Source organism: Pelodiscus sinensis, chromosome 1, assembly GCF_049634645.1.
Source record: "Pelodiscus sinensis isolate JC-2024 chromosome 1, ASM4963464v1, whole genome shotgun sequence".
NCBI lineage: Eukaryota > Metazoa > Chordata > Testudines > Trionychidae > Pelodiscus > Pelodiscus sinensis.
Genome location: NC_134711.1, coordinates 25618295 through 25634444, shown reverse-complemented (window position 1 = coordinate 25634444; position 16150 = coordinate 25618295). Strand labels below are relative to the sequence as shown.

Genomic DNA, 16150 nt, shown 5'->3' with positions numbered 1-16150 from the left:
AAGGGAGATAAGCATTTTGGATGAAAGAAGGGTTTAGTCAAAGTTTACTGTGGAAAAAAACATATACTTTTGTTTTCACTCTCCCCGAGTTAAAAAAAATGAGGTTCTAACATCAAAGTATGATTAATGTACACTAAAACCATTATAGGATCCAACTTTTTAATCCAGTAAAATATGACCAGTTTATGCAACTCATTAGAATTAATGAGTGTGAACTGAGTACATTTGGGTTTGTCTCCTCAGTACTTTAGAAACTACCTCATATGTTATCCTGGGAGTGGAGTTGTCAGAGTTGTCTAGTTTAACAGAGTTGTCTGTCTTGACCATCAGAGCATGATGCATTTCTATTTCCTTATGCTTTTTCTGAGAGGATGGAAATGAGGAGGAAGGATCTTAGTCTTCAGTTTTTGTGGATTTGAAAGTCTTTATTGACTGTCATTATGTCAATGTGAATATTATTGTATTTTTTAAATTGCAGAGCTATATAAGCACATAGGTTGAGCACTTGCTATTGTAAAAAATAAATATCCTCTCAGTAAATTGAAACTCATTTGCTTCTGACCAGGAATTTGAGACATTGTCCTTCCTGCCGAACAGCTGTTGTTATTTTCCAAAGACCAGCCAATGGAGATCCCATGGAATTAGTAAAGTCATTCAGAGACTAGAGGCTTAAGCTGTTGTAGGAGAGAGTGAAGAATTGCATCTCATGGTGGTACATAAAAGAGGGCTAGAAACTGAGTCCTTGACCATATCACCACTTGCCATGCTGGAGATCAACCGTCCGGTGTTCAGTGTAGCAGATCTACTAAGGACCTGCTAAAATCAAACGCTGAGGGCACCCCCCAGTTGACACCAAGGAAGCCAATGGGAGTGTTTGTTCCCATCAACCTCCTGCTGTGCGCAGATGGTGCCACGCTTGGCATAAGGTATGTTGACTCCAGTTACATTTATGTAGCTGGAGTTACGTACCTTAAGTTGCTCTTCTGGGTCTAGTATAGACCTGGTTTTAGCATCTTGAAGAGCAGTACTGGAGATTCAGGGATTACGCCATTTTGTTCCCCAAAAGAGCATAAAACATCACATCTGGTGTGCACAAAAATCTGATTTGGCTGGGACAATTGGATCATATCCATGTTTCCATGGGACATAGAAAGTTTGCTGGAACAGTTTAATGATCATTTGCAGTGTTAGAATTGGGAAACTTAGTTTTATAGCAATAAAATGAACTTTTGGATATTGTAATAACATTGTAAATAAAACAAGCTTCAAGTTGTTTGTTATATTTTCTTTGTGTAATGTTAATCTAATGAGGTACAGTTGAACTCTGTTCTTAAAGATTAGTGCTGGTAAGATGTTAACTACCTGGCCACAGAAGCCAAACTGTGTTGGTGTGAAGTCAATTGGATGAGCTAAAAGTTATAGGAAAGAACAAAAGGATCAATGCTGTAAAGATGATTGCAGCTCTGCTTGTAGTCTACCTAAGAAATCACAAATGCTTATGGATTTGACAGTAGTTCTTTTATAAAATAATTCCACTATACTTAGTTATTTATAGGGAATGTAAATGTATCCTCCTTCGAGTGATTGCTTATATCCATTCAGCATAGGTGTGTGTGTTCACCATATGCACCGGTGCCAGAAGATTTTCCCTCAGCAGTATCCATAGGTAACCAGGTCCCAGTGCGCCCTGGAGTGATGTACACATGCAGCTCTATATAGGAAGCTTCTGGGCTCTTCCCACTCCAGTTATTTCTTGCCGCCAGTGATTGTACTTGGTACTGTCCTCCAGCCATTGTTGTAGAATTCTTATAATTCTTATTTGTAGAATAATATTTCCCTCCTTTTCAAATAGATTCTTAATCATCAGTAGTTGTTAGTCTTTACAAATAGTTGGTCCCCTGCTGGGGGACACCCCCAGGAACGGGCATATCCCAGTTTAATTACTGGGCTAGTTATTCGAGACCTAAGCCTGTTAGTGACCCTCACGAAAACTGCCTCCACTGTTTTGGTGAGGGTCATATCTGCGTGAAGTGCTACATCTGCAAGACCTTCCATTGTAGGACCTTAAAGACAAAGATATTTGATGAAGGCACTGCTGATGGAGTTGGCTTTGGCTCCCCAAGATCAACGGTTCAGCTCGGCACCAAGCACCGGCACCTCAGTGTGGAGCCTCCTCTCCTCCTCCTGCCCTAGTAACTGCTCAGCACTAGGAATAGTCGGTGTCCTGACGAAGCGGGCCAGGAAGTAAGGGAAAGACAAATTTGCCAGCCTGTGCAAAAGAAGGCCCAACCCAGCACTGGACAAGGACAAAGTGCCGGATAAGGCCTTACAGCCAGAGCAGGCTGACCCTTAGGGTTCCCCTTTACTGCCAGGCATCCAAGTCCCTTCCACCCAGAAGTGTTTCAGGCGGCACAGGACAGTATTGCCTTTCTGGTCCTGTCAATAGCATCAGTGCTGGGACCCAGGCACAGGGGGAAGCCCTCAATGGTGCTGCGGTCACCAGGCACTCAACACTCCCACTCTCCAGCAAGGAAGCTCAGGAGAGCACCACATAGCCTGGGCACACCCTATCAGAGAGAGGAAAAGGTTGGGCTAGGGACCCAAGGTATCGCCGGATATGGACCGTTGGAGGCACTCACTACCCAGCAACTGAGACATGGTGAAAGCAGTCACTCACCATGCCAGTGGAGTCATTCTTAGGAAGGGTCCCTGTGAGCTCAACGCCACTTCCCATACTGGGACTGTCACCCAGCATTGAAGTATCTGGGATGTGAGAGAAGGTTCTCCCAAATCCTGCTCCTCCTCCCAACACTAGAGATCACCTCATCACCAGTTGCTGCTGACACAAAGCAGGTCCAGTGGCCACCTCTGGTCTCCAACTCTCAGCCGTGGGCACACCTCCCATTCTCCAAGGTCACCCTCCACCGGCAGCTCCCAGCACCAAAGGGGCTGGAGTATTTGATCCCAATTGTGGGCTTTGGCAAGTCTGCAGGAGTCCTTTTGGAACAGTCCTCCCTCCCACCGGTGCAGGCATCGCCACTGCAACCCGAACTGTCCACGTCAGCACCACAAGTGACTACACATCCAGCACTATGGCCGCAGGCACTGTGGCCTTCACAGTGCTCATGGACCCTGTGAGGTTTCCTTATGCAGCCACAAATTACGCAGTTGGAGCCTCAGACGCTCACTCCAGACCACCTGTCAGCCAGCCCCCAGTACTGAGGTTGGCGAGACCGGGCACCCCGATAATACAGGAGGAGGCTGGGGGCCAGCAGTCACCTCCTGAGGAAGAACAGTCAGTGCAGGCCTCTTCCTCCTTCCCAGATGAGGCCATAGTGGCTCCCGCTCTGGTGGTTCCACAGGATGACAACAGGATGCACCAGTTCTTTGTGAAGTGGGTGGCTGCAAGCCTGGTCCTCCAGGCAGAGGAGGTGGAGGAACTTACCAACATCCTCGTTGGCATATTCTGGCAGGTGGTTCCAGCTGGGGTCACCTTGCCACTCCACGAAGGAGTCACCAAGATAGCAAAGGCAGGATGGCAGACACCTTCAGTTCCCCCTGTCTCCAAGAGGGCGGAAGGTAAATATTTTGTCCTGATTAAAGATTATGACTACCTGTACACGTACTTAATCCCAACTTTGCTTGTGGTAGAATGTGTCAACCATAGACCGACAAGGCCAGCCTTCCCTACCCCTAAAAATAAAGACTCCAAATGCTGGATCTGTTTGGGCACAAACTTTATTCATCTGCCGGTTTCCAGTTGAGGGTGGCTAACCACCATGCCTTGGTTGCCCAATATGACTTAAGCATGTGGCAGTCAATGGCCAAGTTTGAGTCCTGTTTACTGGAGAACCCTAGAAAGGAATTCAAGGTGCTGGTTGATGAGGGGACAGTGGCAGCTAGAGCAGCTTTGGTGGCCTGGTCCATGGTCTCCGTCATTTCTGTGTGCAGATTGGTGTGGCTCCTGCTCTGGGGCTTGTATGCTTATAAATTTATGTGCACTTATTTGTCTAATTTGCATATACAGTTACCACAGGGGCATGTAAAAATCCCGTTTTTACATGCCCAAATGACCAGTTACATCCTTATTGGATAATTGTGTGCGCAAATACCTTATTTGAGAGTATAAATTGTATGTGAGCTTTTATGTGCACTTCACACAAATCAACTGAAATATAATTTAAAAATAGAAGAAGCTTCAACAGCCACGTTTAATTTTCAGATACGTGCAAAGGGAAGAATGTAGCCATTCTGTTTAGGCAACTGAGTATGACAATGGGCGTGATCTTCATTTTTTCATATGTATAGTGAAGTGTATTTTTTTTCTTTTATTTATCCAGCAGTTCTTAAAGTAATTTCAGCTGAGGCCAAGTAATATTTCTGGTAATTCTCCAAGTAGTTGTTGAAAATGTGGAAGGCTACTTATAGCCATGGTTTGTTTGTAGTTATTCAAAGATACGGAAGGAAATGCCATGTGTAAGAGTCAGTTCTGATCACAAGAATGTTAAGCTTTAGTAAAACATTAAAATTGTCTTAGTACCCTAGAACTCTTTCCTTTCCTCCCCCAAACACATGCATTCTAAAAATTGAAGGATAAACTATTGCATATTAACATTATACTCTTTATTTCTGACATTTCACATACATTGAAAATTACAATGTAAATGTATTGTTTCGCTGTTGGGAATTAGTTGACTTATTTGTTCCATCAAAAACTTTCCAAAATTTTTGCTTGAGTGAAAATTACATATAATAAGGACCACAAAAAAAGTTGAAGTTGCTCATGCATGTGATTCTTTAGAGGACTCCAAAATATTGATCATCTTAAATGGTCAGTATCTGTAAAATAACCAAAGTGTCTTTTTCCCAAGAGATTCATTTTAATTTTCTATAAGCAAGATATATTTCCCTCAACTACTATACCCTTATGTATAATACTTAACAGTATCATTTTCTAAAAGGCAGTGAATCTTACCAAGACAAATAACTGCAGTGATGATTAAATGCAGTGAGAGTCTGAACAGTCCATGCTGAATATTTAAGGAGTAAACAGCAGTTTTAATTCACAAGGAGTCTGTTATTGTAGGAGTGTTTGATTGGCTACATTACAGCACCCCGTCTTCAGTATCTCAAGAGGCTAGTAGTAAAATCTAGAAAATAATTCAATTTTTTTTGTTTGGCAGAACCAGGTAGATTAAATTAAAACATCTGCAGTAAAAATTGCAAGATGTTAACACTGCTCTACCACCAAAATGCATAAAATTATTAATATAATTTAACTAAATAAAACACTATAGAAAAGTTACAGTGCTTTTCAAAAATGACTTATTGTAGGTAAAACTGTTGTCAGAAATCTGAGATACAAAATCAGAAGGTGATCAGACAAAGATTTTTTTTAAAGTTTGAGCATGTGCCCTCTTTTTACTTATTGATGTTTTACAAGTTTTTCTTTCACTCCTTTTTATTGTATTTAAAAAACCAAATGTCAAATCTGGTGTTTCTTGAGCTATGGGAGGACCTTGGAAGATCTCAAGGCATATTTACCTGAAGGGGTGTGGTGGAGATATTGACTCTTTAATAGAGACTTTCTTTGTTCAAAGTGTTGTATTGTCGTTGATGTAAAATAAGTGTCTTAACAAAAGCAAAAAAGTTTAAAACATTCTGACTAAATTCTCTTTTGTTGAGTGCTTGTAATATCAAAATTGCATTGGCTTTCCAGGCATCACAGTATAATGACCATTGTAAAGAATAAGTAAGGAAAAAATTGGGGTGGATGGAAAAGAATCTTTTCTAGTCATTTTTATACATGATAAAACAAAAATTAATATACCTCTTGGGAAGAAAAAGGAGTACACCTTCACATTTGTCCCTCTTTGCACACCATCTTTAAGTATTCAGCATATAGTTCCTAATCACTGCTTGGACATTTGTCTACCATAGATGCTATTTTATTCTTTGCTTCTTCAGTAGTGGGCCATGCCGTTGGTTATTGGAAATTAGTAGTACTGGTGACCTTTTGGAATTTATCTTGCTTCCAACTAAAATGGGTGATAAAATTCCCATAACTTCAGGGAGAGCTGGATTGAGCCTTTATAGGCAAAGTGAGTCTGGGAACAGATGTGGAACAACTTCCTGTTACAATCCAAGTCATAGCTGATTATTCCTGACAATGGTTATATGCCAGACAAAGTATTTTCGTGTTTTTTACCCTACCCTAGAACGCTATGCTTAAAGAGTGTTGAAATACCAAAACCAGAAAGTGTAACTCTTCATATGCACAATTAGTCATTTAAATTCAAATTGTTTGGTTTAAACAACTCTTGTAAATAGGCTTTTTGTTAATGGAATGGCATTGGATAGTAGTGCAATAGGTAGCATTCTGTTGGATTTTTCATTTTAGACTCCTTATTTGAGGGGTTTAGACACACAAACTATTTCCCGGTATTCTGGGCCTAAATTTAATTTACAAGTTCTCAGCACAGAAGCAAATTATTTTACAGCAATCAACTAAACTAATGTAGAGTCTCTTTGTTAACATTGAGGTTAGGGAATTATTTTTACCACATGGAATCTGAAAGCAACATATTTATAGTATTTTAATAATAACGGTGCTACGGGAGAGGAACTGTGGAGGAACAGCTAGAGTTTGGGATTGGGAACCCAAAGATGTGAGTTCTGTTTCTGTCACTGATCTGCTACATAACCCTGGGTCAGTCAGTAAGGATGAATGTGTCCCTTCTAAGTAAATTACATGGAGCTACTGAGAATGAACACTTTTGTCTCCTGCTCCTCCTCACTGGATAACACTCAGCTCACCCTTTTTCTTTCTCCTGCTCTCTGGACTTCACCCACCTCCCAGAGGTGGTGCTGAAAAATTATCTTGGCATCTGGCAAAGTACCCCCTGGTCAGCTAGCAAGTGCTGGCCATGCTGCCTTTCTGCACAAACTGCTCTGGCCGGAAGATTCCCACTAGCCTTAGACTCTGCAGCTGCAAGTACATGCCTTCTGCTTTCGGGCTGAATGGAGGCTTAGGAGCAATCAGCACAGGAAGTTGGCTCACTGTGAAATAGCAGGCCAAGAAAAGGGATGATTTCAAGTAAGGAAGAGAAAGGACCAGTCAGGACTTAGTGTTGACAACAGTTCCAATACAGCATCTCTTCTCATGGGCCAAGGACCTATATGTGCTACAGTCTCTTCTAGAATCTACATTTAAGTTGGCAAACTCTGTCCCCTGAGTGCATCCATACAGGTCTCAGGCCTTCTGCCTTTACCTCTCCTGGGATATGGAATTCTGCAGTTCTCCCACTATTAAAGTGGGGCCCAGGATACTTTACCTTGAGTATCCTTTGTTGAGTAGCTAAACCCAACTGGGTTTAGCACCTATAGTTCTTCCCTTCAGGGGTCTGTGACCAGTGGTACACAGTAGTCAGACAGATTTCTTAAGCCAAGTGTTGTTTATTCTGAGCAGTTAAGAATGAAGCATTTAGAGAAAAAAAGATTCTTAAACTGTCTTATGTGCATATCTAACTTAACTGAAGTCTTACCACCCTGTAATGAGGGGAGGCAGAACTGGGTTCTTCAACCACCCCACTGTGGGTCTTGGGTGTCAGGCTGAACAGCTCTCCAACAACTGCCTGACTTCTGGATAGTGTCTTCCTAACTGTTTTATAGTCCTTTTGCTCATGTAGCGCCCAGCATTGGCCCCACATAGCAAACACATTTTTGTAACTTCGCTGAAGCCTGGAGATAGATTCTCCATTGCCAATAGTTTGGGCATTATCTTTTAATAACCCTGTAGTGTTTCTAGAGAGGTGGCTTATCTTGAGCCTTTGTTCCTTCTGTTTGTTTTCCTTGTAGCCCACAATTAAAGTAAACCAGCATGTTCATATACTAAACATTACAATAACTAGGTCACACACACTATTCATAAATTATTACAAAGCAGCCTCATGTCCATCACAAGCAGGTTCCTAGGAAATTAGTGGATCCTTAAGTGAGTCATCTGAGAATTGAACAGTTTATTAAGGATCTCAGTGCCTCCATTTCCCCTTTGGTACTAAAAGTTCGGTACAGTAATATTTGCTTATTGTACTTTACAAAGATGTTGACAACTTCTCAAATGTTTGTATAATGCTTTGAGATCTCCTGATAAAATGTTAAGTGAGTGTTAAGTATTGCTATTTAGCACTTACGTAGTGCTTTACAATCTTCAGAGCACTCTATAGAATTGTTTCTCTGTTTAATATTTACCCATTGGCATTATGATGAATTTCAGTAATGATTAACTAGAGTAATGTGGCGTGCTGAAAGCCTCATGAATTCAGTTTTGAATTCATCTTTTCTGCTTTTATTTAATGTTTTTGCTTGTGAAGTGCTTTAAATTTTATTATTTCTCCATTACAGAAAGAAGACACAGTTCAATGTGTAAACCTTCCCCATCTCCAGCTTCTCCACCCTCCAATTCCAGGACATCACTAGTACAAATTAAACAGAAATCCTGTATCAGCGGCCATAATCTAGTCAGCAACAACTCAAAGCCATTCAAAACGCCCAAAGACAATCTACTTACCTCCACTAGCAAACAGCACACAGTCTTTCCTTCAAAAATATCAAGGGATAAACCATGGTAAGTACCATTAGAGTGGACATCTGAATAGTCTGACCTTGTTTCTTTGTATGTTTTTTAAAAAACCTGTGTAGTTCATGGTCCTCTACAGAATGTGTTTTCTTCTCTTCTGAATAGATAAGATAAGCCCATGGATTTGCTCTGGAGGTGGGTGGGGGGAGAATGGGGAGTAAGTGCTGTGTTGTTAATATTCATATTTATATCAAACCTGATGCCCGATTGCATGGTGATAAATAAAAGCTCTAGGAGGAAGGAAGATTGAAAGTTCACCTTCCTGATGTATCATACAAAGTTTACGTCTCTGAGATACGGAGCAAGTGAGATGTCTTGAGTTTTGTTAATGTAGATCCATGGAGCCTATGGGCCATCTGACATCACTTAGACAAATCTTAAAATATGCTTAATAGTAAGCTTTGGATTTTCATTAGTGCCCAGTGATGGCTTAATTAAAATCAATGAGGGTTTGTTGCTTACACCTCTGCCACTTGTTTTGGGCACCAGGCACCACTGAACATCATTATTTAGGTGCTAGTGATATGCTCTGTAGGATTGCATACAGCAAAGTGTAGTCTGTGAAAACTGCAGTCCTCTAGGTGTTTTTCAGCACAGATGGTATTGTATGTGCACTTAGGCTGTGAGATCTTTGAGGCCATCCTCTTATGTCTTAATGTGACACTGTCAGTGTTACTCAGATTGATTGAGCGCAATGGAGTTGTGGGAATGTAAATGAAGGCTGAATTTGTGTTTTAAATCTTAAGAAACTAACTTGTCTTCAGCTATATAGACAAAGGACGCTTGTAATTAAGGCCTCTGACCAAAGATATCTGGATTTAGTTTCTTGCTCTTAGAATATGTGGACACAGCAACTGGGAGGGTGCTTCCAGGGGGAATACAGACACGTGGTAGATCTGCTTGAGCGTGTTCGCATACAGTAGCCACAGCAGCTAGGGTTAGCCTCCTGAGTTCAGACCTGAGGGTTTAGACAGGATTGTACTCAGACACCTAGTCCAAGCCAACACCTGTGCCCACCAGCCATGATGCTATTTTTAGCATGTTAGCTCAAGCAGAGCTAGTTAGTTTGTCTACCCACACTGGGAAGCACCCTCTTGGCTGCTATGTAGACATATCCTTACACGGGTTCTCTGTGTGACCCCGAGCACGTCACTTAATCTCTCTATCCCTCAGTTCCCCCTCTGTAAAACTGAAAGAGGAGTAACTTTTTCTCTTTGTCCTGCCTATTTCTGTGTTAAATTTCTTGGGACAAGAGCCTTTCTTACTATGTTCAGGTGTACTACCTAGCATAATAGTGTCCTAATCTAGTGTGGCGTCTCTGGGTGCTATTGCTATCCAAATAATTAATAGTCAAATGTGGTCTTTTGTTCTATGTTCTACAAACCACATTACAGACCAGTGAAATTTTCCTAGTTCACATTTTCCAGTGTTCATATTACAATTTTCCAGTGAAATGTTCCTAGTTCTAGTGCTACAAAATAGTAACCTGCATGTAAGCACTTCATCATATTGGCTTGTGTTGGGCAAGTAGATAATATGGGGTCCCATTGTTAAGGCCCCCCCATATGGTGAGATGAGGAACTACTTTAACCTGGCTCCATCCATTTTATGTTTTTATGCCCAAGTCTGTGGTTGGCATGACCCAAGATCTCCTTGTGGGATCTTCAGTAGTCTCTGGCCCCCTTAGGGTTATGGGGAGTCAGAGGTTTCATGGCTTTGGTGGGGACTGATCAGTCCAAGGTTTGCTGGATTTAGGACCTTTTTCTTCAAAAGCTCCTGTCTGGAGTTAATAGTGAAAACCAGGTCCTTCCACTCCACTGCTTCTGTAAAGAGTACCTGTCAGCTGCTTCATTAACACTTTGGCTGCCAAACCACCAGAGCTCTATAGATCCTGTGACAAAACACTTGGTATCCATAATACACATCCTTCATGGTGCCAACAGATGGCCTTCTGTAAATCAACCAAAGTCCAGGGCATGGCATTATGCAAAAAGTTGTAATGCACAATAAACATTTCCACCAAAGCAGAATAGGAAACATTTACTGAAGACCGAGAAGGTAAAAAGTTCATTTAATGAACTAGGGCTCATCTAGACTATGCGGAAGATTCAAAAAGAGGATATGCGTAAACCTCATTCTTTAGAAGAAAAGTGGCTTTTCGAAAAAGGGCGGGTTTGCCAAAAAAAAATTATCTTGATTACTTTCACTTTCGAAAGTGAGATCGGAAGAAGATATGCACATTCCCATGGAATGTGCATATCCTCTTTCGAATCTTCCACATAGTCTAGATGAGCCCCTAGTGTGGTAGCATTTGATAACAGTTAATGCTTCTATCTTAAAAGCAGCCAGTGTGTTCATTGACTAATCCTCACAACAGTCCTGTGTGGTGGTAAGGGAATCTTGTATCGTCTAATTTTACTGATGGAAATACAAAAAAATACTTTGGTTAACGGATTTGCCCAGTAAGCAAGTCAGTAGTTGTCAGGATTAGAACTCATGGGTTCTTTTTTCCCAGTCTTGTGTTCAGCATGCAAGATCACACTTCTTCTAAACACGCTTGCACATTCTCTTTCTCTCTCCCTCCACACATTTTAACACAAGTCTTACTGTGCAAGTTCCAGCCTCTTCCATAGCAAAGTTGCAAGTTTCAGTAAAGTGAGGACTGAATTTTCATTTTATTTGGACCTCAGGAAAAGAAGGCCTAATTATAAAGTATTAAAAGCTACTGAATATCCATTGGATAGTTTCAGTTTTCTTGAGAAATTATTCATACAGAATACTTCCAGTGTATACGTCCAGGATCATCCCATTTATCCTCTTAAATATTGGCACAACATGAGCTTCTTTCCAGTGCTCTAGATCATCTTCAGTGCCCCAGGATTTTCTGGAAAAGAGTTTCAGAAATTCAAACAGCTGTTCAGCCAACTCTTTAACTCTTGATTGAAAGTTGCCACTCCAGCAGATTTTAAAAAATTTAATTTTACTACCTGCTGTTTAATATCCTCTGGTAGTTACTGCTGGATTAGAAAGTATTTGATGATCACTACAGGATGTGAATAAGTCATTCAGCTTCTTTCCAAATGCAGAATAGAATGTTTGTTATTTTGCCTTTTCTGAATTAGTGACAATATTTTTGTATTATTGTTGATAGTTTTACTGTTCTTTTCTAGTAGTATTTTAAGGGCTTCTCTACATTAACAGTTAATGTGTGGCACAAGAAGATGTGACTCTATCCCATACTATCCTGCCACAGACTACCTGTCCATGTGGACTGTGCTAACACTCATTAACATTTTATTAATGTTCTTTGATCTAATACTGTTTCAAAAAGTATAAGTGCAGTAAGATCCGGAGCTCCCCTCACAAATATCAAATAAATGACAGATAATGCCCCCAAAAGTTTACAATCTGGATTGGGACAGGTTGCAACATGTGGGAAAAGGTCTCAATGCAAGTGAAAGAGGACAAGTGGAGAAGTAATAGAAAGGCAGGATTGTAAATATTAGCTAGTTGTATAATTTTCTGTCATTGTGGTTTTCTTTTAAATATGTGAGCAAGAGATATTTAATGAATCACTAATCATCTATTACAGACAAGACGATGGCTATTACTAGGTATTTTAGTATGGGCATTAAGGTACATCTGAGTCTTAAGGAATTTCAGGGAGAACCAGAGTGATGGCTCTTCTCTCCACATACTTAAAATATATTATCAAAAGGCATCTTAAGAAAAAAAGCATTCCAAAGAAAGACTTTATCGACCTGCATTTTAGAATGTATATTTCGCCTGAGTGCCAGATGTTTTCTTTTGTTAAGTTTCAGGAGTGGTAGCAATGAAAATGTAAAGATCTCTGTCCTAGGGAAATTGGCTCTCTGCTGCTGCACAAAAACTTTGGCTGTATTGTTGGTCACATACCGCAGGGCCTCACGAAGGTCAGAAATAAAGGGATTAGTGTAGGGAAGTGAATGTTTAACTGGTTAACCAGTGGGGACTGGAGCAGCTCCCTACCTGCCAGGGGCAGAGTGCTGCTCCAGCCCCATGATGGATCCTCCAGAGACAGGGGCTGCTCCGGCGTCCAGCACAGGCTTTGTCCTCTGCAGGCACTGGCGCTCTGCAGTAAGGAGCTGCTCCAGCATCCAGAGCAGCAGACTGCAGCAGCTCCACATTCCCTCCCTTTAATCAGTTAACCAATTAAATGGGATTTTACATCCCTGTATTGGTGCCATATTTTCATAGAATCATAGAATACTAGGACTGGAAGGGACCTCAAGAGGTCATTGAGTCCAGTCCCCTGCCCCCATGGCAGGACCAAATACTGTCTAGACCATCCCTGATAGACATTTATCTAACCTACTCTTAAATATCTCCACAGATGGAGATTCCACAACCTCCCTGGGCAATTTATTCCAGTGTTTGACTACCCTGACAGTTAGGAACTTTTTCCTAATGTCCAACCTAAACCTCCCTTGCTGCAGTTTAAGCCAATTGCTTCTTCTTCTATCCCCAGAGGCTAAGATGAACAAGTTTTTTCCCTCCTCCTTATGACACCCTTTTAGATACCTGAAAACTGTTATCATGTCCCCCCTCAATCTTCTCTTTTCTAAACTAAACAAACCCAATTCTTTCAGCCTTCCTTCATAGGTCATGTTCTCTAGACCTTGAATCATTCTTGTTGCTCTTCTCTGGACCATCTCCAATTTCTCCACATCTTTCTTGAAATGTGCCCAGAACTGGACACAATACTCCAACTGAGGCCTAACCAGCGCAGAGTAGAGCGGAATAATGACTTCTTGTGTCTTGCTTACAACACACCTGATAATGCATCCCAGAATCATGTTTGCTTTTTTTGCAACAGCATCACACTGCTGACTCATATTCAGCTTGTGGTCCATTATAACCCCTAGAACTCTTTCTGCCGTACTCCTTCCTAGACAGTTGCTTCCCATTCTGTATGTGTGAAACTGATTGTACCTTCCTAAGTGGAGCACTTTACATTTGTCTTTATTAAACTTCATCCTGTTTACCTCAGACCATTTCTCCAATTTGTCCAGATCATTTTGAATTATGACCCTATCCTCCAGAGCAGTCGCAACCCCTCCCAGCTTGGTATCATCTGCAAACTTAATAAGCATACTTTCTATGCCAATATCTAAATCGTTGATGAAGATATTGAACAGCGCCAGTCCCAAAACAGACCCCCTATGGAACCCCAATTGTTATATCTTTCCAGCAGGATTGTGAACCATTAATAACTACTCTCTAAGTACAGTTATCCAGCCAGTTATGCACCAACCTTATAGTAGCCCCATCTAAGTTGCATTTGCCTAGTTTATTGATAAGAATATCATGCGAGACCATATCAAATGCCTTACTAAAGTCTAGGTATACCACATCCACCGCTTCTCCCTTATCCACAAGACTCATTATCCTATCAAAGAAAGCTATCAGATTGGTTTGACATGATTTATTCTTTACAAATCCATGTTGGCTGTTCCCTATCACCTTGCCACCTTCCAAGTGTTTACAGATGATTTCCTTAATTACTTGCTCCATTATCTTCTCTGGCACAGAAGTTAAACTAACTGGCCTGTAGTTTCCTGGGTTGTTCTTATTTCCCTTTTTATAAATGGGCACTATATTTGCCCTTTTCTAGTCTTCTGGACTCTCTCCTGTCTCCCATGGTTTTCCAAAGATGATAGCTAACGGCTCAGATACCTCCTCTATCAGCTCCTTGAGTATTCTAGGATGCATTTCATCAGGCCCTGGTGACTTGCAGCATCTAACTTTTCTAGGTAATTTTTTACTTGTTCTTTTTTTATTTTATCTTCTCCCCCCTTCACACTAGCATTCACTATGTTAGGCATTCCTTCAGACTTCTCGGTGAAAACCAAAACAAAGAAGTCATTAAGCATCTCTGCCATTTCCAAATTTCCTGTTACTGTTTCTCCCTCCTCACTGACCAGTGGGCCTACCCTGTCCTTGGTCTTCCTCTTGCTTCTAATGTATTTATAAAAAGTCTTCTTGTTCCCCTTTATTCCTGTAGCTAGTTTGAGCTCATTTTGTGCCTTTGCCTTTCTAATCTTGCCCCTGCATTCCTGTGGTGTTTGTTTATATTCATTCTTTGTAATTTATCCTACTTTCCATTTTTATATGACTCCTTTTTTATTTTTAGATCATGCAAGATCTCGTGGTTAATCCAAGACGGTCTTTTGCCATATTTTTTATCCTTCCAACGCAGTGGAATAGCTTGCTTTTGGGCCCTTAACAATGTCCCTTTGAAAAACTGCCAACTCTCCTCCGTTGTTTTTCCCCTCAGTCTTGATTCCTATGGGACCTTACCTATCAGCTCTCTGAGCTTCCCAAAATCTGCCTTCCCGAAATCCATTGTCTCTATTTTGCTGTTCTCCCTTCTACCCTTCCTTAGAATTGTGAACTCTATGATTTCATGATCACTTTCACCCAAGCTGCCTTCCACTTTCAAATTCTCAACCAGTTCCTCCCTAATTGTTAGGATCAAATCTAGAACAGCTTCCCCCCAGTAGCTTTTTCATCCTTCTGAAATAAAAAGTTGTTTCCAATGCAGTCCAAGAACTTATTGGATAGTCTGTGCCCCGCTGTGTTATTTTCCCAAAATATATCAGGATAGCCGAAGTCCCCCATCACCACCAAATCTTGGACTTTGGACGATATTAGTTGTTTAAAAAAAGCCTCATCCACTTCTTCCACCTGTGTAGGTGGCCTGTGTAGGTGGCCTCCTAGCATGACATCACCCTTGTTTTTAACCCCTTTTAGCCCCAGAGACACTCAACACTTCTGTCTCCTATGTCCATCTCTACCTCACTCCAAGTATGTTCATTTTTAATATATAAAGCAACACCTCCTCCCTTTTTTCCCTGTCTATCCTTCCTGAGCAAGCTGTGTCCTTCCATACAAACATTCCAATCGTGTATATTATCCCACCAAGTTTCTGTGATGCCAACAATGTCATAATTGTACTTATTTATTAGCACTTCCAGTTCTTTCTGCTTATTACCCATACTTCTCGCATTTGTATATAGGCATCTAAGATACTTATTTGACCTTGCCTCCCAGTTTTGCCCTGACCTGCCATTCTCTCTGCCATTATAGCCCACGCTCCCTCCATTTCCGACCCATCTCCCAGGTCTCCATGTTCTCCACTTACCTGTGGGCTTTGCTTACCTGTCCCTGTCGAACCTAGTTTAAAGTCCTCCTCACTAGGTTAGCCAGTCTGTGTCCAAATAGAGTGTTCCCCCTCCTTGAAAGGTGAATGCCATCTCTGCCCAGCAGTCCTTCCTGGAATAGCATCCCGTGGTCGAGGAAGCCAAAGCCCTCCTGGCGACACCATCCTCGCAGCCAGGCATTCACCTCCAGGATGCAGCTGTCTCTGCCCGGGCCCCTACCTTCGACAGGAAGGATCTAAGAGAATACCTCCTGCGCTCCAGACTCCTTCACCCGTACTCCCAGAACCCTGTAGTCACTCTTGATCTGCTC

The 16150-nt window shown here is 41.5% G+C and overlaps 1 protein-coding gene across 8 annotated transcripts in view; it reads left to right on the top strand.

Moving 5' to 3' along the window:
* Nucleotides 1-16150, top strand: part of ATXN7L1 (ataxin 7 like 1) — a 203564-nt gene that overhangs the window by 113165 nt on the left and 74249 nt on the right. For 7 of the 8 annotated variants that reach the window (XM_075909853.1, XM_075909983.1, XM_075909922.1 and 4 more), the window contains one exon: nt 8404-8626. The exons of the other annotated variant lie outside the window; for it this stretch is intronic. In XM_075909853.1, coding sequence (XP_075765968.1) covers nt 8404-8626 — 223 coding nt within the window. The remainder of the gene's footprint in view (nt 1-8403; nt 8627-16150) is intronic. 8 annotated transcript variants of the gene reach the window in all.